The 25,611-nt window shown below is 45.1% G+C and overlaps 3 protein-coding genes across 7 annotated transcripts; 2 read left to right on the top strand and 1 right to left on the bottom strand.

Moving 5' to 3' along the window:
* Positions 1–3: 3 nt before the first annotated feature.
* CMC4 (C-X9-C motif containing 4) lies at positions 4–8,704 on the top strand. Of its 3 annotated transcripts, none has more exons than XM_032228033.1 (3): positions 4–63; positions 6,037–6,104; positions 7,422–8,704. In XM_032228033.1, exons 2-3 carry the CDS (start codon positions 6,047–6,049, stop codon positions 7,583–7,585), a joined length of 222 nt encoding a protein of 73 aa, XP_032083924.1. In that variant the 5' UTR covers positions 4–63; positions 6,037–6,046; the 3' UTR covers positions 7,586–8,704. The 3 variants fall into 3 exon arrangements, with proteins under 3 accessions (XP_032083924.1, XP_032083925.1, XP_032083923.1); XM_032228034.1 differs by lacking the exon at positions 4–63 and adding an exon at positions 148–220; XM_032228032.1 differs by lacking the exon at positions 4–63 and adding an exon at positions 4,745–4,829.
* On the top strand, positions 26–4,723 carry MTCP1 (mature T cell proliferation 1). Of its 3 annotated transcripts, none has more exons than XM_032228031.1 (5): positions 26–63; positions 3,804–4,074; positions 4,177–4,347; positions 4,462–4,514; positions 4,634–4,723. In XM_032228031.1, exons 2-4 carry the CDS (start codon positions 3,955–3,957, stop codon positions 4,507–4,509), a joined length of 339 nt encoding a protein of 112 aa, XP_032083922.1. In that variant the 5' UTR covers positions 26–63; positions 3,804–3,954; the 3' UTR covers positions 4,510–4,514; positions 4,634–4,723. The 3 variants fall into 3 exon arrangements, with proteins under 3 accessions (XP_032083922.1, XP_032083921.1, XP_032083920.1); XM_032228030.1 differs by lacking the exon at positions 26–63 and adding an exon at positions 133–220; XM_032228029.1 differs by lacking the exon at positions 26–63 and having other exon boundaries at positions 3,386–4,074.
* A 3,526-nt stretch (positions 8,705–12,230) lies between the features above and the next one.
* FUNDC2 (FUN14 domain containing 2) lies at positions 12,231–24,798 on the bottom strand. Its single transcript, XM_032228357.1, has 5 exons — positions 24,615–24,798; positions 18,626–18,776; positions 16,018–16,093; positions 14,451–14,588; positions 12,231–13,687 (listed from the first exon to the last, which is right to left on the bottom strand). The coding sequence occupies exons 1-5, from the start codon at positions 24,781–24,783 to the stop codon at positions 13,610–13,612; spliced, it is 612 nt and encodes a 203-aa protein (XP_032084248.1). The 5' UTR covers positions 24,784–24,798; the 3' UTR covers positions 12,231–13,609.
* Positions 24,799–25,611: the final 813 nt, after the last annotated feature.

Here is a 25,611-nt window from a genome sequence, read left to right as displayed (position 1 = left end):
GGAAGTTCCCGACCGGGCTCCAGCTGACGTGCTCGTGAGTTCCACCGGCGCCGCTGCCAGCAGGTCGGTTCCGGCTGGGGGTGTGTGGAGGCGGTGGAGTTGGGCAGTGCGAGCTGTGTATACGTCGGTCCGTGGGGCGAGGGAGAGGCGGCGGGGGTCTCCCGTGGGCCGCCGACCTGCTTGGCTTGCCCTTCAGCCGGGAAGGGCAGCGTGTGTTGGGGTGGGTTGGTGTTTGTGCTGCTGGCGAAGGGAAGAGCGGGCGGTTGGGTCGACCCCTCACCCCCACCCTCCGTGGGGAAGGGGGCTGCTTGGACGCCCCCTCCCCCCCGGGGACGTTCTTGTGGGTGGAGGGGGCGCAGAGGAAAGGGTGAAGCCCCCCCTCCCGACCCCTGGGTTGAGGGAAGCTCTGCCAGGCAGGCTACAGTGGCAGGCTGCAGCCCAACAGGCAGAACCCCTTTCTCTAATCCAGGCACTCCTCGACTTACAACCGTCCGTTTAGTGACCGTTCTGAGTTAGAAAGCGACTCATGACCGTTCCTCCCACTTAACAACCGTTGCAGCATTTCCACCCAGCCACCCACTGATCGAAATTTGGACATGTGGCTCGTATTTATGACGGTGGCAGTGTCCCCACACGATGCCCCTCTTTGCGACCTGCTGACGAGCAAACGTCAATGGGGAAACCAGATTCGTCTGAACAACGGTGTTTGGAACTTAAGTGCGGTGCTGATTCACTTAACCACCACGGGGGAGAAAGGTCGTAAAATGGGACAAAATTCACTTAGCAACAAAGTTTGGGCTCAGTTGCGGTCGTAAGTCAAGGACTACCTGTAGGGGCTTCTTTTTTATATGGGGAGAGGGGGGAGCTGGTGATTCTACTCTGGGGCAGGGAGCCGGGACCTGGAGAAAGAGGTGAGGGTAACCTAAGCCAGGATACCACCAACCCCCTCCATAGATGGGTTCACACGACATTCCCAATTTAGTAGACAAACCTGCTTTCCAGGTTTGTGGTATGTTCAACTGGAAACTAATCCAAGTATCTGGGTTTGGACAGAATGCTAAGTCACACATGAAAGAAATCCAACTATGGTCAACACTAGCCAACATATAGTATATAGTTGTTGGGCTTTGAATTAGCCCATTGTCAAGGTGTTATCTGAATGCTGCCGTCTGCAGATTGGACCAGCCAATTCTGCCTTCCCCTTGTCTCTTTATCGGAATGTGATCAACAGGAAATCAACCCCAGCAGGGTAGCTGCAGCACCTTAGGATGGAGATACGTAGATGGGAAAGATTTTGGCTGCAAGGTTTCTATTAAAAGGTGGGAATGTAGGGCCTCCCATTTCCTCTAGGCTTCCAAAATCCGAATGGAATTGTAGGTTTGCCTCCGTACGTCGTATGCAGAAAGCGATCTTTTTCCTTGTCCCACATTCAAGGAAATTGGGAGGATACACATGCACACAGGCACCAGATCAATTTTTAGGAGGCTGCAGGAATCTTGGCCTTCTAAAACTGAACTTCAGAACAACTGCCTGGAAACAGACCAATCACGCTCACAAGAGGCTCGCTAAGTTTTTCAGAGGGATTGCTTTGGGTTAAGCGTGTTGCAGCCATGATGCGTGGCTTAATAATGCTGCTTATGACAGATCTGCCTTTTGGTTCAGTCCTGCCACCATCTCTACGCTGAGCCTTTTCTGTCTCGTGTTCCATAACAAGTCAGATTCAGCACTTAAGAAGCAAACCGAGGGGTGGGGGCAGTGAAATGAGCTGCTTTTCTCCAGATCTGGAGGTGGCATTACAAAAAAAAATAATAATAATAATTCATCACCAGCTACCCCTCTTGTTATGTTTTCTTACTGCTCTGCACAAAGGGAGTCTAAACAGACTTCAGCGAATGTTCTGTGTTTTCTGAGCAAATTGCCGACATCAGAATTAATGGTATTAACAGAATGTGAGCCGGATGTTGCAGCGATAAATGTTTAATGCTCCGATTCTTACTGTGTGGATTAGGAGACCATTTGAAAGGACTCCGGTGCAGCTTGGGAAAGTGTTATTTCTTCAAACCAAATATAGGCCAAAATTTCTCCCCTCTGAGTCACCCTCAAAAATAGCTCCCTGGTGAGAGCCGCCCTTTGTCGTTAGGGTGATGCCAAACTACAAGCAGGAGCATTTTAAAAAAAAATTCTATTGGCTTTTTGTATTTGCGGCAAGCTGTTGGTTGTGCAGCCCAGCTTTGCTGCACCAGGGTGTGTATGTGCGTTTGTGAGAGAAGGGGATGGGGTTCTTATATGGAGTACACGTTTCTTGGGGAAAGTTTCTTGCATTTTGTGGGTTTGGTCCTTAATTGTGTCATTTGAAGAGCTCTTGATGCATTTGGCATATTTAGTCATTTGAGCCCAAGAGGTTGTGGTGGAATTCTCAAGCCCAGAGCCTAGTACAGTGTTTCTCAACCTTGGCAACTTGAAGATGTCCGGACTTCAACTCCCAGAATTCCCCAGCCAGCATTCGCTGGCTGGGGAATTCTGGGAGTTGAAGTCCGGACATCTTCAAGTTGCCAAGGTTGAGAAACACTGGCCTAGTGCCTTCCTTGGCTTACTCTGTATTCCTTCGCAGTGATCAAATGCAAAACGTTCTTTCAAAAGTTGGCCACCAAAGAGGTTAACTGCATAGTTTTCTTTTCTGTTGCTATACAAAAGTGTTTTAAGTTGGGTGTTTCTTATGCCTGGCAGTTTAGAACACCCTCATTCTTCAGCCACTCTATTCAACATGTGTTAAATATTTTTTTTTTAAAAAAATGAATACTAGAAATATATATGTTCCTTTCCCAACACTGTCACGCCCTTGGTTGAATTTTTGTTTCTTGATCTGTTCCGGATGTGACAGCAGAATGCTACAAAATATTTCACTTAAAGTGCAGTATGCTTTTTTGCATCTTTCTTTTTTTTTTAAATTTGCCAAAAAGAAGAGCTAAATTTGTTTGTCTTTATACTGGAAGATCTATGGGGCACCCTTGCAGCTAATGCAATTGGGATACTAAATAATTTCCATTTTGCTATGCTTTTCCAACTCTTCAGCAATTCGGTTTTACCCCCAACGAAGGAAAATGATGCTCCTTTTGAGAGAGATTTTTGCCCTTCCTACTATTCCATGTATCTACTTTACTCGGCACTTAAGGTGTTTCAAGTAACAGCAGAAGAAAGTATGGTGCCCGCAAATCATCAGTTGAACCTATTCTTAATTTCAGATTTTTGTAGTTTTCTTTCGTTTTCTCCTCCCAAAATGGTCTAACATGGTTGTGGAGACATTGAATTGAAAGAGAGAAAGAAAGAGAAAAAAAAAAAAACCTGGAGGTTTTTAAGAAGAGGTTGGGTAACCATTTGTCTGAAGTGATGTAGGGTTTCCTGCCTAAGCAGGGGGTTGGCCTAGAAGACCTCCAAGGTCCCTTCCAACTCTGCTATTCTAAATAACGGAAAGGCGAACTCTTAAGCGCTTTTAAGGCCATATCCAGACTATAGATTCTCTTGGATTTGTGTTCTTCACCCTCAGCAACTTGTGGGCGTGTGGACTTTAGCTCCCAGCTGGCTGGAGAATTCTGGGATTTGAAGTCCATGCCTCCTAAAGGTACCGTGGTTGAGAAACATTAACTTAGTCCTGACTATTGATGAAGGCCACTGGTAGATCATCTCATAACTGACCACCACACTTTTGTCTATTTGAAAGACCTTTCCAATAGAATCCATTTGATCTCCAGTGACCGGCGCACATTTCTGAAACTCTTTTTTTTTTTTTAACATGCTCTTCACAGTGCTAGGACGCTGCATGCCACCTGGCCCTCCCTCCCTCCCTCCCTCCCGGCTCCACTTCTTTGCAAGACTAACCATTGCGTAAAGTAAAGGTAAAGTTGGACGTGTAGACATGGGAACCGAGGGTGGGCCTTCCTAGCCAAGTAGCAGGGCATGGCAGAAGGTGAGGAAGGTGGCGACGATGCCCAAGTCCCACCCGTCCGCCTCTGGGTACGGCGGATGGGCGTCTACTGCGATGAGAACCAAGCAACATGGCTGGTGGCCCCAGAAGAGGTAAGCTCCCTGGTCTCTCTTGCTTCCCTGCCTGGGGTCGATTAGGCCTGTTTTGGCCTTGAGCTTGCCGTGACTCTCTTTTTGGGCTTCTCCCTCCTCTAGGAAGGAGGGACGCTAAAAGCCCGGATCAGAAGAATCCCTGTGCCCCTGGGCGAAGCCGTTCGCCCCAGCCGCCTTCCTGCTTCTCAGCTGCCCCACATGTGGCAGCTCTCGGAGGGGCCGCAGTACCGAGACAGTAACTCTCGCATCTGGGGCATCGAACACCACTTAACGGTAGGTGAAGCCAACCTGGCTCAGTGGAGAATTGGATGGAAATGCATGTCCCGACGATCGTCCGTCAGCTGGGCTCTTACAATAAACTCACCTGGACTCTTTGGGTCCTTGCAGGTCATGGGAGTGGAAGAGCTGCTGTTGCAACTCCTGACCAGCAATTAAACCCGGTGAGGTTCTTCTCCTCCTCCTCGTCGTCTCCCTCCCGAACCTTCCTTGCGTCCCTATGTTGAGTTTCCGCTTTCTTTGACTGACGGTGGTTCTTCCATGCCGTTTTTTTGTCTTTCAGGAGCTGCAAACGCTAGGACAGTCGTCCCGTTGTGTTTTTTTAATGTGTTAACTCCTAGCACTCAAAATGCCGCTGCCCGCGAGGCAGAGCACGGTGTGCCACTCTCTTCACCGCCCACAGCAGCATCGCCCAAGAGCTTAGGACAGGCAGTCAAGGAGAGTGCCATGGCCAGTTGAAAGCGGAGGGGCAGTTTTAGGTAGGCGGATCGGACCTGCCCCTCCCCCTGCCGAGAAAGGTGGTCAGGATACCATGATTTAAAGAGCGGAGGGACAAGCCATGGCGATGATGACCTTCGCCCTCCTGCTTGCCAGAGCTTCTGGGGGGCGGGGAGGGGGCAAGGTTAAAATGGAAAGATGGACCCCATGAACCTCATTGGCTTCTTGATCCAGTAAAGCAGGTCGCAGCTTCTTCTTTGAACGAAGCGCCTTGAAAAATACTGTGCTCTTTTTACCGACCGAGGATGTTGTGTGTTTGGTTTTTCATCTTGTTAATTTCTGGCAGCATCACCAGGACTTAACACTGTTCCCTACATGTTTTTACAAGACCAGTGACTCAGAGGGGAGAATCTAGTTTCCAAAATGCAGCATATTGGGGGCCTTCCCCTCTCCCTTCCACTCCTTCCTTCCTTCCATCTTTCCATTCCTTCCATCCTTCCTTCCATTCCTTTCCTTCCTTCCATCCTTCCATTCCTTCCCTTTCTTTTCTTTCCTTCACAAGGAACTACTTTCATTCAACTTCCATTCAGTCAACATCATTTCTTCAACGCATGCCCTCCTTTAAGTACTTTAGTTTTCATCCTTTGAGCGTGTTAATTATCCGACAAGTTGGTTTAACGGTGTTTGTAGTAAGGGAAGGCGGTGCCAATGTGTCTTTCTAAGTGTCATTCTAATATTTAGGACAGGAGCCTAACAACTTATCAGTTGATAAAGCTCAGAATCTACTCAAGGAGGGACCATCTCTCTCTGGCTGGGTTTATTTATCACACTAAGCTAAAGAAGTTTTGGTTAAGGCCTAATCTATGATACGAAGTTGTTTCCTGTAATGGTGGTTTTTGGTTTTGTTGCATGAATCCATCAGATTTTATTTTGGCAAGCTGGGTTTAAAAAGCAAACCCGGTTAGCACATTGTAGTCCTTCTCGAACTTTCTCCATCCAGTGTTGTCTCTTGCTTGGCAAGTTCTGAGCAAGACAGAACTCCCCCGGACTCTGCCCGCTCTCTCAGGTGGCATGTGGGAGATTGACAGCTGACCCTTTTCATGAGCAAGAAAATGGACTCTAAAGGAAGGTTCAGAAAATCCTTGACTGGCTGGATCCTCTAAGAACAGATTCTGGATCAGTGATGGGTGGCGGGAGACATAACTCTGGGCCTCTAATGTTTTCCTTTCTGTTCTTTTTTTTTTCTAGTTCCTTGGTTATGGCCGCAAAAGACCCCTGTAAGAAACACGCCTGTGAAATCCAGAAATGTTTGCAAGGTAAGCAGTGTTTGAATGATTGCTAAGTAAATAGATGCCCTTTCCTTGCTCTTCAAAGCATTTTTTATTTAGAAAGCATAGTTTAATTGTAACCAAGCGGAGGACCGAAAAGCCTCATTTTAAAATTCACACTTCTTAGCAGAAAATGATTTCAATCAGGGGTAGAATCCTCTGAATCTGTAGGGACTATTGTCCTTCGTCCTGTGAACCGGTAGTTAAAAAAAAAAAAGCTTCCGAGGATCGCATCGTTCACAGTTGAGCCACGCGATTGTCGGAAGCTATTTTTTTTAGCTTTGTAAAGCATTTTCTCCCTGCTGGTTCGGGCAAAGCGGCAGGAAAAAACGCTTTAAAAAGCTAAAAAAAATAGCTGAAAGTGAAAAAAAAAAGTTGCCCACACCCACCAAGTCACATGACCCCCCGTACACCACCACCAAGCCACGCCCACAGAACCAGTTAAAAAAAGGGGGGGGTGGAATTATGTTTCACCACTGATTTAAATCCTATCTGTATCTATAGCCTGTCTATGACTTCCCAGCACTCCATGTGCAGCTTTTAATGCTTGCTGAGATGGTGGGGCTGAATGTTACTTCTTTCTGGAATAAACGAGATTTCCTTCCCGGTTTAGCTATTCATGTTTATCCTAAATTGGTGGACGAAGTAGTTTTTGCCATGTTTTTTCTACTTTGCGTTTCTTTCCTTTACAACCGACTGTATTTGAATAATGTTGAAGCTCTTCGGAACAACAAAATGCTACAGGTATCTGAACTAGTCTATATTTGTGTCAATTTCTTGCGCTCTGCGAGCAATTCTTAAAAAGCGCCAGCTTAAATTGTAGCCTTTAATTAAAATCTTCCTCCCAGACATAGATGGAGAATTGTAGGGCTAGAAGGGACCTTAGAGGTCTTCTATTCCCACCCTCTGCCCAAGGTCTCCCTGATATAACACTGAGTATTGACATCGGTAAAATTTGAGCTAACCAAGTATTTTGATCTCTCTTACATTAAATTTGAATATAATTAAAATTAAATGCAGTTACTGTAGCCATGAACTTTGTTTTCTTGCCTTGTCGAAAAATTGTGATTTGATTACATCTTCTGGAGACCAGAAGGTCCCTTCCAACTATTCACCTCCTGCTCCTCCTCCCCCTCTTCTTCTTTCTCTTCCTCTCCTCCTCCTTCCTTTTTCCTTCTTATTCTATTCTATTCTATCTTTTGGAAATTGAGTGGAATGTGTTCGTTTCTGGTTATCGGCCTATTTTGAAGGGGATTCTGCCCAGCTTCCATTCTTTCACCCTTGGTCTTTCTTCTTCCATTGCAGCAAATCACTACTTGGAATCGAAATGTGAAGCGGTTTTCCAGGAGATGAGACGGTGTTGTGCCCGGTATCCTAAGGGCGTATCCCTCTCTTGTTCAGGCTTTCAAGGGGAGGGAAAAGAGAAGCAGGTACCAGATTCCAATCAATCCCCACTTACAAAGCCCTGAGGGAAGCCCGTTCTCTGGGAGGGCCGAGCAGCCTTACCTGCCGTCGACGTAGCTACCGCGCTATACCTCAAATCTGTTCTCTTGCATGGGAGGGCTACTCCCACGACGCAAGCTGGCTTCTCTTTCTCCAGACCCTGACGGAAGACCCGAACACAACAACATCCTGTCGTCGGTCGAAGGGTAGAGCCCCTAGCACTTTTGTTGTCAAAACGATGTTACTGCTGTAGCCTTATTGTAAAGTAGTTTGGAGTAGAATGCCTTGATTTGTGAATAGTCCGTTTCCTTTGTTCTGTTGTCCAGGAGAGCAATATTCCACTGGAAGGTGAAATCCAGCCTGTTTTTTTTTGCTGGGTGTCAAATTTCAGACATATCTCGTTTACGTCTGGTACGTGTAAGCTTAAGTCCTTCGTTGAAACGCAAAGACTTTACCCTCGCGAAGTCGTCGTTCCCCGTCCTGTTTGAAAGTTGTCCTTTTCCGCTGGCAAATAAAGCCCAGAGCGCCAGCTTTTTAGCTCAGCAGTAGGTTTTCCCCGAGGTGCCCGCTGGCAATGTTGAGACGAAGCCACCCGGTTCTCTGGGCTTTCGATTCGGAAGAGGTCCAAACCCAATTGCACAATATTGGTTTTATGTCACGCTGTAGTAGAAGCAGCCGATTTCAGGGATAGTTACGTTGTGTGTGCTGTGTGGCCTCCTCTCCCTATTTGTAAAGCAATAGGCACTTTTGTGGAAAGAGTTGAAAGTATTATTTTTGAAATTCAACATTTTGCTATTTTATGCGGATGAAATCCCATTTCTACGACGGGAAAAAAAGAATGTTAAGTGTAGCACCCCTTTCCTCTTCACCCCCCTCCCCCAATTTAGACCGAATCAAATATTTCCCAAGGGATTTTGATCACCCTTGATAACTCTCGCTGTTCTGTATCTCGTTCCTCCTCAGTGTCGAAACCATCGCAAAATAACTGCAATGTTGTGTATACAGTACCATAAGCAGGCTTTTAGCAAAGCTGGTGGAATGAGATTCTGACCCTGTTGCAGTTTAATAAATACTCAATCCATACAAGGATATGATCATGTCATCTTGATACTTAAAAGCCCAAAAGGAATAAAACTTGTATTTTTGAATTGCCTTTCTTGGACCGAATTATGCTGAAAACCAGACAAAGTAACTTTCCCATCTTGCAGTAAAATCTTAAGCCACTGAGAAATGCATGATTGTTGAAAGTCTGGATAGTTGCCAAGAGAATCCCTTATTCAAATCCGATGACTGTCGTGAGCAAACATTCAAGTGTCGAAGTCAAACAACAGAATCCTCCAATATATATATATATATATTTCATGTCTGCAACTTTCTTTCAGTAAAGTGTTCCAGGTTGTCAGGGATGGTTGAGAGTTTGCAGAGAAGGGCTGTATAGCTCAGCAGGACGATGCCTGGTTTCTACCGTGTTTTCCCCAAAATAAGACACTTGCCAGCAAAAAAAGCACCATGTCTTATTTTTAGGGGGGGGGGTATCATCCACTGACTCCCCTCACTTGTGTGCATCACCCCCGGGCCTCTTTTTCGCTATCAGAGGCCTTCAGGAACTTCATCATCTGGATCGATCCGAAGCTCTGTTATCAGCTACGGAGGCCTTCAGGAAAGCCTTGCGGAAATGGGCCAAGGTGTGCGAGGCGTGGTTGCAACTATCCAAAGGTAAGTAGTAGGGCAGCTCCACTACCACCCCATCCCCACCCTAGCTTAATTTTTAGCTGTGCACCCTGGAGTGGGTGGGGTCTTAATTAGGGCTTATTTTGGGGATAGGGCTTGTATTGGGCAGGTCGTATTTTCGGGGAAACACGGTAGATAGGAGGCTCTGAGCTTATTTAGCTTTTCCAAGTAAAATCGAAAATGCTCTAGAATGGAATCCTGTATTCCTGTTGTCAACTCAGTATAAGCCAGAGAGAGGCATGTGCCTTAACTAGCATAGCCAGCATCATGTGAGTTACAGTTCAAGGCCATACATTGATAATAAAGAGCTGAATAGATCTGTTGACTGGAATTTTCCAAGCTCAGGAAAAGTGTTATTTGTGGTAGAATACTATACAGTCTGGAATTAATAAAAATGCCCGTATTGACAGGCATCTGAAATAGAGCCACTGTTTAGTAGGACATACAACAACTCTGACAATCTGATGCTTCCTAGTTTCTTGGAAGGCAGAAATCCCAAGAATCTTTGATTGTGAACTAATCATATAAACTAATTAGCAAAGCATCAGGTTGCCCTCTGTTCAGCAAACACCAACGGCCTCTCGAGACAAAATTATGCTGAATAACTACAATCGTAAGCCTTTTCAACTTTTCCTTTTAATTCTTCTAGGCTTAATTCAAAAAAATATATGAACCCCACAACTTACAAGAGACTTTCCCTTTTCCAAGAGATCTGATGGCATACAGGTTGAATAAATGAGAGACTCCCCAAAACCATTTCATTCTCACTTCAAAATATTTGACTATTGTATAAAAACTTAGAACCACAGATTCCTCCCAAGTCTGACACACACGGCTGATTTGAATTCAGTTTTGCAACTCTTGCCCCACCCAGGTAAATCAAAATTGACCCAGTTTCTATGTCTTAACCTCAATCTCCAAATGTGTCTCTCTCTCTATGTATATACCCTATACACATATATATACACACACAGTGTCTGATTGCAACACCAAGCATCTGTGTGTGCATTGCACAGTAATAGTTTTGCGATTCTAGAAGACACATCTGTTTTAAAATGTTATAGACAAGTCGAGGTCTATTCATGCTCCTGCAGGGAAAAAAGATATTTAAAAACATTTAAATAATGACTGAATCCAAAGTGCTGCATAAAAGAGCTGTCAGTTGAATGCCTTCTACTTAAATGCTTTTAAAAGATTTTTTTTTTGCCCTGCCTCCATTCTTTATCCCCCACCCCCCAAAGGCTGATATTATATTCTCTTGTGTTTCCCACTAGCTCAGTCGGCTTATTCAAACTCCCTCTTGTGTTTCAAGGATTCCCTAGCATGGCAAATATTTTAGGCATCTCCCGGTAGATAATAACCTTGAAAACTGGCCTCTGATCTCAGTGAAATTCACCAAAGTTCTGAGAATCTGTTGAAACTTGTCTTGCAAAAGATTTCTACTGGCCAAGGACTACAGCGACCATCAATTTCCTTGAGGGAGCAGGAGCAACAAGAGACATCATTTCAATACATATAGTCCCACAGGTATAACCTTAAATCTTTGTTCCAACTACTGCAAAAAGGCCAGTGTTTCGCAAACTTGGCAACTTTAAAAAGACATATTGACTCCCCGGGTATATTGAGTGGGGAATTCAGGAAGGCAATTCCTTTTAAGTTTAAAAAAAATGCTAATCAAGACTATGACAAGCCCCTGCCAGTCAAAGATGACAATCCTTGGTTAAGATGAATCAACAGCTCACTCAGTTCAATATATGGTAGCAAACAGCTCTTGCCTCCCAGATTTGGAAGTTCATGGTCAGAATCATCGCCTAAAACCCGTGGTGGGATTCAAATAATTTAACAGCCGGTCCGCTTGCCCCAGTCACCACCGCTCAAGATGACCCTCGCTTCCCCCAAGCATTTCTTTGCTAACCTGATTTCCAGCTCCGTCGCATTTCTCCATCGCGGTTCTCACTGTCGTGTGTAGGGAAGCAAAAGTTTGTGGGACTAAAAAAAAGATCAATCAATTTCAACTTCACAAGATCTTTTTCTTCCTTCGTGATTAAGTTGGAATTGATTTTTTTTTTACTCCCACAAACTTTTGTTTTCCTGCACATGATGGAGAGAAATGTGACAGGGATGGGAATCCGGTTAGGAAAGAAATGCTTGGGGGAAGCGAGAACATCTGGGCGCCAGGCGCTGAAAAGAGATCCATCTCTCTTCACCAGAACTGAACAAAAAATTAGATACCGTTTCTGCGGAATCGATGCGAAACGGCTGAATCCCACCACTGCCTAAAACCAACTAACTCGGGGGCTTGTCTTCCAGTTTTGCTGTATTTGTAGTTTTGAGGAGCCCAACAGCAGCCACTAAATAAGTTCTCAACTCAGAACTGTAGAGAAAGTCAAGTTCTTTCACCAACTGATTCTAAAACTCAGGGACAGAGGCCGTTTCTACTCAACAAGGAAAAGCTTTGCAGGTACAGTAGTCCTTAAGTTACGACCACGACAGGAATTTTTTATCACCAAGTCGTGTGGTTATTGAGTGAGCGGCACCCGATTTTAGAACTTTGGCCATGGTCATTAAGCGAAACATGGGGCAGTTAAGCAAATCCCCTTCCGCCCCTCATTTGACTTTGCTCATCAGATGCTCTAGTTCTAGGTAAACATTCTAGGTTGACTCGGCCTTCCATCCTTACGAGATCACTAAAATGAGGCCGCAGATTGTTGAGGACAAGAAGCTGACTCTGTAAACCACTTAGAGAGGGCTGTAAAGCACTGTGAAGTGGTATAGAAGTCTAAGCGCTATTGCCCTTCCTTCTTTCTATCCTTCCTTTGTTCCTTCTTTCCTTTCTTCCTTTTCATCCATTTGGTTAGAATGCAGTATTGCAGGCAAACTCTGCCCACAGTCTGGAGTTTGATAGGTCTCTAGGTTGACTCAGCCTTCCATCCTTCTGAGGTTGGTAAAAGGAGGACCAAATTGTTGGGGGGCAATGTGCAAATACAATTTCTACCTTGTAAACCACCCAGAGAATGCTATAAGCACTACGGAGCGGTGCATAAGTGCAAATGCTATTGCTATTGCTGAAAATAGGACGGTGTAAGCTTTTACGGCACAGAGCTCTACCTATAAAAACCAATGACAGAGGTTCCAGGCGAAGAAAGCTGCTGTTATTCCATAATGTATGCATTTATAGGAACTGGGGGATGAGGGGGGGGGGGAAGAATGACAGTTCTACGAGCTATTGTCGCTATCCCACAGATAAGATGGCAAGAACTCCAGGAGAAAGCAGACCTAAAGCCTCTCTCTCTCTGCTCAATATCGCAATTCCTATAAAGGGAAACTAACTTGGGAGCCTAATTTGGCTGCTTTTGCTCTGGGCTAAAAGTTAATTCTCCTATGCAGACCTCAGGGCATAAGCAGACCTACCCAGCTTCCCCCCCACCCCTCCCCCTGCATCCCACCGGCCAGGAGTTCTGAACCAGACGGTGGAGACCCTCCACATTAATTCCATTCCCGGGATTCGCTAGCAGTTGCTACCGAGACTCGAATTTATCTTTTAACAGCTCCAAGCTCTAACCCTGCTGCCGTTCCACTACATAGAACCCCCGTTTTAATATATTTTCCTTGAGAGGCAGCCACACTACCCGAGTCTTCCAGGCCTCCTCCGGTCGGACAAAGAGGAAGACAGAGAATTCCACACAGCAGAGCCAGAGGGTTTCCACAGATTATTCCAGTCATCTTGTAGTATAAATTAAAAAAAAACAAAAAACAAATCTTGGATGAGTTGAGTCCAAGAAGCTGCTGCTCTTAGGGACGGGCTGCGTTAGGAAGCCAGGGGGAAGCAGCCATTTCTGGAGGCAGTTATTCCAGGACATGCTCCCGTCCCGTCCTCGTTGATCTGTTTGCTTCCTTGGTCTGCTAGGAGAGACTCTTGACACTAATGAGAAGACGGACGCATAAGCAGGGGGCTATGGGTCCTTCCACAGTGAAGTTGTCTAGTTTACGCCAGTAAAGGAAGAAAAAAAATAAAAATAAATGTGTGGGAGGGAAGGGGGCGTTCTGCAGATTTTGGCATCTTAGGCAGGGATCGAAAGCATCTTCAAGATCAGTCCAACTTCCCTCCTGCGTCGAATTAAAAAGCAGGAACAAATAGGGGGAGGAAGGGGTGGGGAGGAAGGCTAGCGGTAGTGTTTCTGGATGCTACTTTGCAGGTATCAAAAGAAAGGCCAATCAGGAGGCTGAATGCTTCAGCAGGCTAATCAGGCGGCGGAGGGACCAAGCAGTGGGAGGGGGCTGCAAGACCAGCCGGTGGAAAGGCGGATTGGGTGGGATTCCTAAGAGGCCATGCCGAGCAAGAAGCCGCCAACGAAGCCTCCGGATAGCAGGACGTTCCTCTTCAGGAAATTGATCGCCTGGAGGGAGAAAGGAAAAAGTTTACAGGGGCTGCACTTGGACTCTCCGTACTTCTGCTGCTGGGGTTATTAAAAGTCCTCACAAAACTGGATTCCTTTGGGATCAACGGGGAGATAAAATGACACACAGAGTAAAGGAAGCCACTTGGGACGACTGTCGTGGCCTGTCGGACGCCGGCCCTTCCAGCAGCCGAATCAGATGAGGTGGCATGGGAGTCAGGGCCAGCATCAAGACAACCTGAGAGGGGGAAGAGGAAATGGAGCTGGCAGAGGCGGAGCCTGGTCCATCCGTCAGCCCTCAGATGGAGAGTCAACAGCCCTGGAGGTGGCTGATGAGGAAGAGGAGGAACAGCTGGGTCCAGTGCCTGAGACACAGATGCACAGAAAGGAGAGGAGAGGAGAGCAGAGGAAATCTATGGGCCGGTCTTGGGATGGAAGAGCCATCGCTGCTAGCGAAGCTGCATCTTAGCTCTGGGGATAAAAGGCAGGGGGTGGAGAGGAATAGATGTGGCAGACAACTATTCATCTTCCAGCTGGACGGACTTGTTAGCCTAATGGATTAATTAGGGCATTCATGGAAACCCTGACAGCAACTGTGACTTAGCTAGGAAGGAAAGCACAGTCCTGGGAGGATTGCAGATTGCTAACCTCTTAATTCTTTCTCTCTCCGTCCCTATTGCATAAATCATTGTTTTCCTTACTCGCACCCCAGCGACCAGCCCTCCAAAATCCACCTTTTCACAGGTTTGGCTTTCAGACTCACCTCATCGAATTGGCTCTTCACCTCTGGCGCCAGCTTGCTGGAGGTGCTACTAGAAAACTTCAGGTGCTTTTTAGCTTTGCTCACGTCTCGCTCAACCATCTTCCAGTCGATCTTGATGTATCCCGTGTGGTTTGCAAGCTGGAGCAGGGAGAGGTTTCATTGAAGCCAGGGTCTGCACGTAAAACCAGGTTTCCCTGGACTGTATGCTCCTTTCCCCAGGTTAACTCACTTCATGACCAATTTTTTTTTTTAAAAAGCATGCAAGGCAGACATTTTCTGCCCAGGGAAGAGCAGAACTTCTGCAAACCAGGATCTCAAACCCCCTGACACTTGCAGGCAACTCCAAAGGATACCACCATCTATATCTGTTCTGACCTAGGCTTCCTCAGCAGCACAAAGCCGAGTCCTCATCCCAACAAACCCCTTTTATTTAATTTGCAGTGTATTCCTCTCCAGCAAAGTCTTTCCTCTCCAACAGTCTTTCAAGATAGTTCACAATTACCCACCTTTATCAGGCTTAGGGAGTGGTCAGGCTGAGATCTTTCAGACGCTGCAATACTTGGCAAGAATGCAGGAATGAACTAATTGTCTCCTGTAAACTCTCCTCCCCTTTCGTTCCTCTTTTATTCCCTTTGGGAGGGGCCATTCACCGTCCACCTGTGGCCTTATTCCCAAGTCGACCCGTTCTTTAGCTGTTCCCTTTGCACGGCCACTTTGCTCATGCGCACACTGGGAACAGGCTCCAGCTGTTTGTCTGCCTCACTGATGTCTGACTCTGAAGGCAGCTGATAATTGGCATACGGCTCTGGCCCTCTCTCTGCCTCCGACACAGAGCCCTCATCAGAGCCTTCCCCAGACTCCAGGACTGGCCCATGTTCCTCCCCAACCTCCTCACTGTCCGAATCTGCTGCCAGCTCTGCTGGCCACTGGTGGGCCACAACAATATCTTATCAAACTGCAAAACTAGTAGGGGTATGAAAGATCCAGACCCCTAAGCAACTGTCCTGATGTTATTGAAGTACAGGAGAGTCACATGTTCCCTGATCCTGATCTCTAGAAGCCAAGATGCCCAAGAGGGCATCCCACGAGATAAAATAGTAGAAGGCTGTCCCTGAATAGGTCCATAGTCTAAAAAGGTTCTATATTAAAAGCTGAGTATGTCAGATCTGAAGGCTCTACATGGCCAAGTCAAAAAGCAAGAGTCTTAAGGGCTCCATTAAACTACCACCATTACTATCCCTGCTACCGAGTGGTGCGGTGGCCTAGAGATGGAGCTCTCGCCTCACAATCAGGAGGCAGTGAGTTCGATCCTAGATAGAGGTAGATATTTCTCTCTCTGGGCCGAAGGGGAATGTATCTGCTGAACAAAACTCCGCACTGGTGACAGGAAGGGCATTCAGCCAGTAAACACTAGGCTCCATTCAGTTGCTCAGACTCCATCCTGCAAGGGGTTATGGGGGTTATCACTGCTACCATGAATTAAAACATGAGGGTGAAGCTCTTGCTGAAGAGAGGTTCCTTTTTGTATTGTTAACTACTCCCAAGTCCATGGTGGACAGAAACCAACCTGGAGCAGAAAGAAGCCTCCTCCCACTGCGGTCGCTGCTAATTTGCCAACCTTCTGGAAGATGAATCCAGTGCACCTGCGAACCAAAACAGAGAGTCTCAAATAAAACAAGGCTAGATTAGAGTCAGTTTGATGTAGTGGTTTGCATACCAGCCGAGAATCCAGGAGACTGAAGTCCCATCTTAGGCATGAAAACTGGGCCAATCACCAGGAGTTTCACCTTAGGCATGAAAGTTGGCTGGGTGACTTTGGGCCAAACACCAGCGAACAGAAAAGAAGTTTCACTGCGCAGAAATGCCAATGCTGATGAAGTCAAAAGTTTGATTGATAATGTGTTGCTGGCCATAAACATGAATGTGTCAATATTATCAGTCAAAGCCATACATGGCCACATAGGCAAGTATGTGTCCATTCCGGAGAGCTGGCGCAGCAAGAATTATGGCTTTGAGTTTGTGGAGTGCATCAATTCAGTTGTTCAAAAAGAAGTCATGCATGATCTATGTAATGCCAGTTGTCATACTCTTATTGCTGATGAAAGCACCGATGTATCAGTCACCAAAATGTTGATTTTGTATGCGAAATTCCGCCCGTCTAATGCTGCGATTTATAAGACCGTGCTTGCAGGAAATTTACAGTTGTCAAGGTGCGACAGCACAGCAATCACAGCAGCCATAAAAGAGTTCTATGCTACAAACAACATCAACATTCAAAAGATGGTCATGTTTACGTCAGATGGTGCATCTGTGATGCTGGGTAAGAATAATGGTGTGGCTGCTCAGCTTCGTCGAGATGTATCCCATTTGCTTGAACAGCACTGTGTGGCACATCGAAAAGACCTGGGGATTGATGATGCGTGTAAGCACTTCTCATTGATGAAAGACATCGAGACTTTACTACGAACTGTCTACACTCTGTTCTGTGAAGAAAACGGCATTTGCAGAACTAGCAGAAGTTCTTGAGTGTGAATCGGTAGCCTTCAGACTGTTGAATGAAGTACGATGGCTTTCTAGACATTTTGCATTGCGAGCATTGATGAGAAACATTACAGTTTTGGTTGAGTACTGTAAAGAGCAAGCAGAAACACACAGTGACCCAGTCTGTAAATATTGTTACAGAAAGTTGACGGATCCACAGATTCGTGCTGCATTGATTTGTGTTTGACGACGTTCGCGAATTAGCCGAGTTGAACAAGCTGTTGCAAAGAAGCAACCTGACACCAATAGAAGCCGTTCAGGCCAGAATAACCAAGCTTCGCCTGCAGTATTTAGGTGAAACGGTTTACTGGAATAACGAAGCTCGCGAATATATGGAGAGCAACCCAGACATATACTCAGATTTATTGAACGTTTGTGCTTGCATCTTGACAGTCGTTTTCCAGACAATGAGCTGACAGATTGGAATATATTCGAAACTGCTGCTCTGTCGAATGTGAATTCTTTTAATTTTGGGGAAACTGAGATTGCAACTCTGGTTGGAAAATACCAGCATTTCTTTGACGATTTGGATGAAGTCAGCATCACATCAGCTGTACAGTCACAATATCGTGACTTCAGATTTCTGGTATCAGAGAAATTCAAGTCTGGATTAATACACTCATTTGATGATGTAGTTCAGTTTGTACTAAGAGAGCAACAGTTTGGATTGCTGTCACGTTTGCTGGACATCTGCGCAACATTCCAAGCATCAAGCGCCGATTGTGAGCGAGGTTTCAGCCTGATGAATGCCATCAAGACCAAAGCTCGCAATCGGCTGCAAACTGAGCACTTGGATATGCTGATGCGAATCCAATCTTACCAGACTTCAGCGGCGCAGATTGACCTTGACAAAGTGTACTCAGAATGGTTGTTAAAGAAAGACAGATGTGAGAAACTTTAACATGAGACAGATTTTCAGTGAATAACAGTGTACAGTACCGTAATCACTACACAAGTATTTTAATATTTTAATAATATTATAAGTAATACTGATATATAACTTTTAATTAAACGTGTATCTTGAATAAATATAACTTTGACTTTCAAATAACACTGATTTCATTGTTGTCTTGGGTGACATCTGTGAAAAAAATCCAGGTGCTCAGGCATGAAAATGTGCCGCTCAAACACTATACTTTTCTGCCCACAGTGAAAAAAAATTAGAGGGAACATTGTCCTGGAGTCTGGGGAAGGCTCTGTGTTGGAGGCAGAGCCGTATGCCAGTTATCAGCTGCGTTCAGAGTCAGACATCAGTGAGGCAGAGGAACAGCTGGAGCCTGTTCCCAGTGTGCGCATGCGCAGAGTTGCCAGACAAAGGGAACAGCTAAAGAACAGGCGTCAACTTGGGAGTAAGGTCACAGGTGGACAATAAATGGCCCCTCCCAGAGGAAATAACAAGAGGGGTGAAGGGGGAGTGGAGTTTGCAGGAGACAATTAGTTCATTGGTTCTCCAAGCCAGATAAAGTCTGTGACTGTAAATCCTCCCTTGAAAGACTAGATGTGAATGAGCAGGATTCACAGTAAAGTAATAAAAGGGGTTTTCTATTGGGACAAGGAATTTGCTTCCTGCTCTTGGGAAGCCTCGGTCAGAACACCATCAATCCAAGCACAACCTGCACACAGAACAAGCTCACCATCCTGTGACGCCTCCAATTGCCAGCTGGGTGGCCACGTTGTATTTTTCCTCATTGGAAGTTGAACTCTGCCCAAACAGTTTGCGCCACCACGGTTGATTCTTGGTGTATTCAGACAGGTCCAGCACATCCTCGTCACTGTTCTTATTCCCTAAAAAACACACAAAAAAAGCAGACCAAAATAATGTCTGTGACTTACAGGAGAAGAAAGTTTACTCTGCAGCAAAAATGCAAAAAGAAGTGAAGTGGCAGAAAGGTACTTTCTCAAATGTAATTCAATCAATCAGTCAATCAATCAATCAATCAGAATAGAGCTGGAAGGGACCTTGGAGGTCTTTTCAAACACTGCTCTCATCCATGGTGTCAGGCCTGCAGTTATATCCCTTTTAGGATCTTTGGCCTGCCACACTCTCTCTTATTTCATTATGCTGTTTCTTTAGTGTAATAGTTGGGAGGGGGGAATAAAAAGGAGTAGAATGGTGGAATGTGTTGTTGTCATTCTTTTCTAGAAGCCAAGGTCATATTTTGTCTCCGCACTTCTGCATATGACCGGAACCAGCTGGATGGAGATGCCAGCGTGGAAGAAGAGGATTGGACCATGTGATGGATTGTGGGTGTGGGGACAAAATCATGAACTTTCAACTGGGTGGGATCCCAGGAGGTTTTCCAGAATTGGGATTCCACAGATGTGCTAAGATGTCTGATTTATTAAATTGGAACTTTAAGGATCGTTTTGCCTTGGACTCTGATTTAATTCTATATGATACTTGGAACGCTGACACATGAGTTGTTACCCATAATTTATTGAGTAGATGGAAAATGACATCATTTGAGCAAATCAAAATACAGCAATGGTTTTGCTTCACTGGCAAAAATATGAATAAATCATAATCAAATCAGAAACAAGTCAGACATATTTTAATTTAGCATATTTTAGTCTTGGTGGTGCAGTAGTTAGAATGCAGCATTGCAAACTAATTCACTGCTGACTGTCAGGAGTCAAAATATCTCTATTATGCCAGTCTGACTACAAATATATGAATAGAGATGAATGTAAGACAGAGGAGGTTCTACAACTGTAATAAATATACTGACTTATTTTATAGGCTCCTCTAAATGGCACTTTCTATTTCCAACCTTGTGCAACTCTTTCTGTTAAACATGCTCAATTACTGTCATCTTAAATAACAACAATGCCTACAATTGTATTGGGTGCAAAGCTCAACAGCATTATACACTTGATACAGAAAAGAACTTTTCATTTCAATTTCCTTCCAGAAAGTGTCAGTTTCCAGAAAGTGTTAGTCATAACAAACAAACAAAATGCAAGCCATGGTGACAGGGAAAAATCCAGAACTACTGAATACTTAATAAGGACCAACTAAATAGCTCAAGAATGCACACATTTTTGTGTTTTCCAAAACTCTTCGTAAATACAATTAGTAGTTGTTGTTTCTTACATCCATATAGAGTTTATTTGTATCCACTAACATGGAATGCAAATATATTAATGATTAGAATGGAAAGAAAGTTTCATTAATTTGCTACTTTGCTTTTCAAAACATTACATCCAAAACCATGAATACTGAATGTTAATTCAGTGAGAGAACCAACTTAGTACTAAGGAGAAATTTTCTGACAGTAAGAACAATTAATCAGTGAAACAACTTGCCTCCAGAAGTTGTGAATGCTCCAACACTGCAAGGTTTTAAGAAGAAATTGGATAACCATTTGTCTGAAGTGGTGTAGGGTTTCCTGCCTAAGCAGCGGATTGGGCTGGAAGATTTCAAGGGTCCCTTCCAACTCTGTTATTCTATATTCTAATGTGAACTGAAATATCTAAAACTGTAAAAGGAATCCTTGTCTTTTAGTTTAGAATTACTATTCGTTAAAGATCACAGCTTTTGAGCTGTTTTGCGTTGTGCCTGTTTTCAGCTGAGGTTTCAATAAGAAATTATTCAGCTGCCATAAAGAAATCTGAATTAACATGTTCTATAATTTGTCAAATGAATTCTTGCTATTGACCTCATTGCCGTATTTTTTAATTGGTGTTTTAAACCTGCTGTATTGTTGCAAAGGATCTAATGTATTGGTATTTTTCTATTTCTTACTATGCATTTTTTCCTTCCCTCTGCAGCTTCTTGGGTTTTTAAAAATATACATAATTAAATTTCTGGAAAAGATTAAAAACATAAAAAACAAGAAAAAGGAACACACACTTGAGGAAAAGAAAGTGCAAAGGAATAATGGAAAAAGAAAAAAAAGAAAAATTAGGTGTTCTGAAGAATTTGGTAGGTTGCAAATTCTTTTATTCCGTTTTGGTCTGTCCCTATTAAAGATTTTATTCAACCATGGATTTTGAGCTGCTGCTTCCCGCAATCTACTTTCAAGCTGCAAAACCAGAAAGAGGCATATTGAGAACCTCTGCTTTTTTAATAGAACTTAACAGAATAACAGAGTTAGAAGGAACTGTGGGAAGTTATCATCCAGCCCTCTCCCAGAAAAATGAAATATCCTAGGAAATATTGAAAAGGCAGAATATTTCTCTGGATGTGAAAAGAAAGAAACATGCTTTAAAAGACAGAATAGTTGTCTGTAGCTTCCTGCCCATTCACACTTTGTCAATAGGCCATTGAGAAGGCCAGGCTAGCCCACTTTACATAATAAAGACTCCTCCACTGCAGCTGTAGGGGGAAGGGATATTACTCAACTGACCACAAGGCATCTGAGAACTCATCACAGCCTAGAGAGTAGCCCCCTGCATGGCACCATGGGAGTCTGACAACCAATCAGAATACATTTCTTACACAGGAACAGGAAACAGAGAGGTGGGACTAAACAGGGTATAAAAAGCCTAGCAAGCCCCTTCCTCAGCCCTTCTCTTCTTCTTCACCTACACTGAACCATGTGATCACCTTTTCTGTACAGGGCTCAAGCCATGTGGCCCTGTCCAACAATAAACCATCTTTCCAAGCAGCCTCCATGTCTCCAGTGTCTTCTTCCCCACTTGGAGCTGAACCCAGAAGGACATTTCTTTCAACAGAACCTTGGAGGTCTTCTAGTCCAACCCCCTGAATAAGTAGGAGATCTGGCCTATACCATTTCAGACAAGTGGCTGTCCAGTCTCTTCTTAAAAACCTCCAGTGATGGAGCACCTACAACTTCTGGAAGCAAGGCATTACAGAGATTAATTGTTCTCACTGTCAGAAATTTCTCCTTAGTTCTAGGTTGGATCTCTCTTTAATGAGCTTCCACCTTACTTCTTGTCCTGCTCTCTGGTGCTACGAAAAATAGGTTGACACCCCCCCCCTTTTCTTTGTGGCAGCCCCTCAAATATTTGAACACTGCTATCATGTCACCCCCAGTCCTTCTTTTCTCTAGACTAGCCACACCCAATTCCTGCAACAGGCCTTCATATGTTTAACCTCCAGCTAAAACATACAAAGAACCGGCAAGTTAGTTGATTGCTCACAGAAGCCGGGATAATTAAAGATAATTAATCAAAGATAATATGAGAATAATCGTGAACATTCTGGAAGCGCATCCAGAGAAGCAAATGGCACTGATTTTCCTTGATGCACAGAAGGCGTTTGACAATGTGAACTGGCAATTCAAGCTGACACAACTAAAAGTTATGGACTTTGGTGAGAGATTTATCAGGATGATTAAGGCAATACGATATAAACCAGTGGTAGTCAACCTGGTCCCTACCGCCCACTAGTGGGCATTCCAGCTTTCATGGTGGGCGGTAGGGGTTTGCTGTAACTCTGCTTTATAAATTTTATAAAGTAAAGTTGCTTCTCTACTTTATAAATCACCATTACTGTGGAATTGGTGGGCGGTTAGAAAATTTTACTACTAACAGAGATACAAAAGTGGGCGGTAGCTATAAAAAGGTTGACTACCCCTGATATAAACAAACCACAAGGGTAAATGGAGATATGATTGAAAAGGTTAATATTAAGAAGGATACAAGGCAGGGATGCCCCCTGTCGCCATCATTATTTGTGTTGACACTGGAAGTATTAAATAGAAATATTAGACAGGATAAGAAGATAAAAGAAGACGAGATAATTTTTCAAGGGCAGTAACGGGAAGTTCCCGTTCTCTTACCTGGGCTGTGACGACTATTGGGGAAGTGTGCAGCGCCTCAGAAGTAAAGCTGCTGCCGTTGACGCCATTCCTTGGAAGCGATGGAGCGGCTGAGGAAGGAAGGCGCGCGGCGGTGGCAGCTGTTCAGCCAGCTGCCTCGCAGGAGAAGAGCCGCTCTTGGGTTTCGCAGGGGGCGGCGGTGGCGGCGGTACCAGCAGCGCCCGGGGATTCCACCAGCGCGCGCGCGGACCTTTGGGCAGCTGTTCATGTCCCCCGGCTGCTGCGCGGTCCGGTGCCAGGTACTCCACGGCCCGGCACCGGTCCGCGGACCGGGGGTTGGGGACCACTGCTCTACACCACTTCAGACAAATGGTTATCCATTCTCTTCTTAAAAACTTCCAGTGTTGGAGCATTCACAACTTCTGGAAGCAAGTTGCTCCACTGATTAATTATTCTAACTGTCAGGAAATTTCTTCTTAGTTCTAACTTGTTTCTCTCCTTGATTAGTTTCCATTGCCTTCAGGTGCTTTGGAGAATAAGCTTAACTCCCTCTTTCATTAAACTAGGATGTGTTAAAGCCAAAAGTAGGACATCACAGCTCCAGATCAACACAACTAAGATTTGTATAAAGGAAACCTAGAACTCCCCGGAGCTATGGTAGTTTCTAAACTATTTGACCTAATTAATTACCTCTTTTCTAAGTCTCAAATAATGCAATTACTCTCAACACGCATGTGCACAAACATACAGAGACTTGTTTAAACAAGTATCTCAGCAGCAACAATTCCAAATTGAGTCAATTCCAAACTGCTCCTATTCTTCCAGGATAAGTACCAATATTACTCCTTTTATGACAACTGCCCGCAATTTAAGGATGGCTGGCTTAGAATGTTATGGTGAGGGTCAAATGTGCAGAGGAGAATGTTCTGAGCTGCCATGAGAAAACTCTGGGCATTAAATAAATGCAAAAAGAATTACGGATGCTTAATTTTGATATTGTGCAAATGTACAAAATGAAGTGGAATATAGTAAACATGAGTGAATTCAGAAGCACTTTTTAAAAAATAGTGAGTCCAAATAAACTATTAGAATAGAATAATATAGAATAATAAAGTTAGAATAATGAAGATGGAATGGAATGGAATAGAATAGGAATAGAGAATTCTTTATGGGCCAAGTGTGATTGGACACACAAGGAATTTGTCTTTGGTGCATATGCTCCAAAAAGACAAGCTACATTCGGCAGGAATCATAAGGTACAACACTTAATGATAGTCATAGGTTACTAATGCCACCTCAGAGTAACCCAAGCAAGGAGTGCTTAAATTAAAGGACCACAATTTCCAAATTCTATCCTATTCTAAATTAAAGGATTTCTAAATTACATTTCTAAATTAAAGGACCACAATTTCTATTTCAATGTTTGTCAAACCTGGCATCTTTAAGACACCTGGACCTCAACTCCCAGAATTGCTCAGCCAGGGATTTTTTTTTTTTAAAAAAAAGCAAATAATTTCATTTTGTCTCTAGGACCATTCATGGAAATGGATTTCATGGGAACCTCCCTGATTCCATTCCCCACCCTTTGGGGCATCTTCCTGACACCCCTGTAAGGTAGGACGCCAGCAAGGGTAGAGGCGCGTGGTCCTCCCTTCCAGAGGCTGGGGAAGATGGGTAATGGTGTCAAACAGATGCAGAAGGCACCAGCACACCCAACACAGCTTCAAGGAAGCCCTTCCTAACAGGCGGTGGGAGGAATGCATAGGGGGGGGGGGAGCCAGATGAACGACCCGCCCCTTCTCCTCCCGCGGTGACGTCACTCTCGCGGTGACGTCACTCCTTTATTTCCGACAGCGGGGGGGGGGCAGGGGAAGGGAAGGCGGCGGTCGTCCCTCACCTGGCATGATGGTGTAGAGCCGGCGCTGCTGCTGCCGTGCCCGCCTCCTGCGCTTGGCCTCCTGCTCGAGGTGGATGAGGGAGGAGCACGAGTGGGCGCCGCGGCCGTTAGGCGGCCTCTCCTCCTCTTCTTCCTCCTCCTCCTCCCCCGGGTAGGCGGAGCCCTCCATCGCGCTCCGGAAGGCGCATGCGCGCTCTTGCCTGCGCGTGGAGGGAGCCGACTAGCAGCGCCGCCCCGAGCGTCGCGGCGTTTTGTGGATCACCTAGACGACGGCGCGGTGGGCAGGGCTGACGCGCGCTCTGTTTGTGGGCGGGGTTGTGGCGTCATCGGGCCCCGCCCCGTCCCCTTGAATGCTAGCAAAGGAGGTCTGGGCGGCTAGAGGCGGGTTTTCAATTCCCCGAAGTGGGTGAAACAGCGTCTCTGAGCGTGTGCAGAGTTTTTTCCCCCCTCTTCACCCTACCCTGCCGCTGAAAGCCATCCATGCTGTGCAGGGAACCAGGCAGCAGCAGCAGCCTCGCTGAAATAACATGGCTCAGGGTTTCTGTGGCACATTTGGCACACTTTTTCAATTGTGTGGAACGATTCGTGCAATATGTAGAATGATCGATGCAATGCCGTTTTATTTTATTCAAGGCCCCAGCCACATCCAAATAACATCCCGCAGTGTGTACACCGCCGTGGGAAAGTCAATGAAGACAAAGCAACATTCTCTGAAAAACTCATTCATTGCAAGAATTTTGACATGTGCCAAGTCCTGGATTGTGCAACACCAAAGGTTTTCCTGTAGTACCTTATTTATTTATTTGATTTGGCAACTGTTTACAAAATAATAGGTATAAAAATAAACATGAGGATGAATGAAGTAGGTACGAATAAATGGGGACAGTAGGACAGGGTCGGTAGGCACGATGGTATGCTTATGCATGCCCCTTACAGACCTCTTAGGAATGGGGTGAGGTCAATAGTAGACAGTTTAAGGTTAAAGTTATGGGGATTT

Source organism: Thamnophis elegans, chromosome 12, assembly GCF_009769535.1.
Source record: "Thamnophis elegans isolate rThaEle1 chromosome 12, rThaEle1.pri, whole genome shotgun sequence".
Taxonomy (NCBI): domain Eukaryota; kingdom Metazoa; phylum Chordata; class Lepidosauria; order Squamata; family Colubridae; genus Thamnophis; species Thamnophis elegans.
The sequence above is the reverse complement of the archived record's forward strand: the minus strand, read 5'-3'. Positions and strand labels throughout refer to the sequence as shown.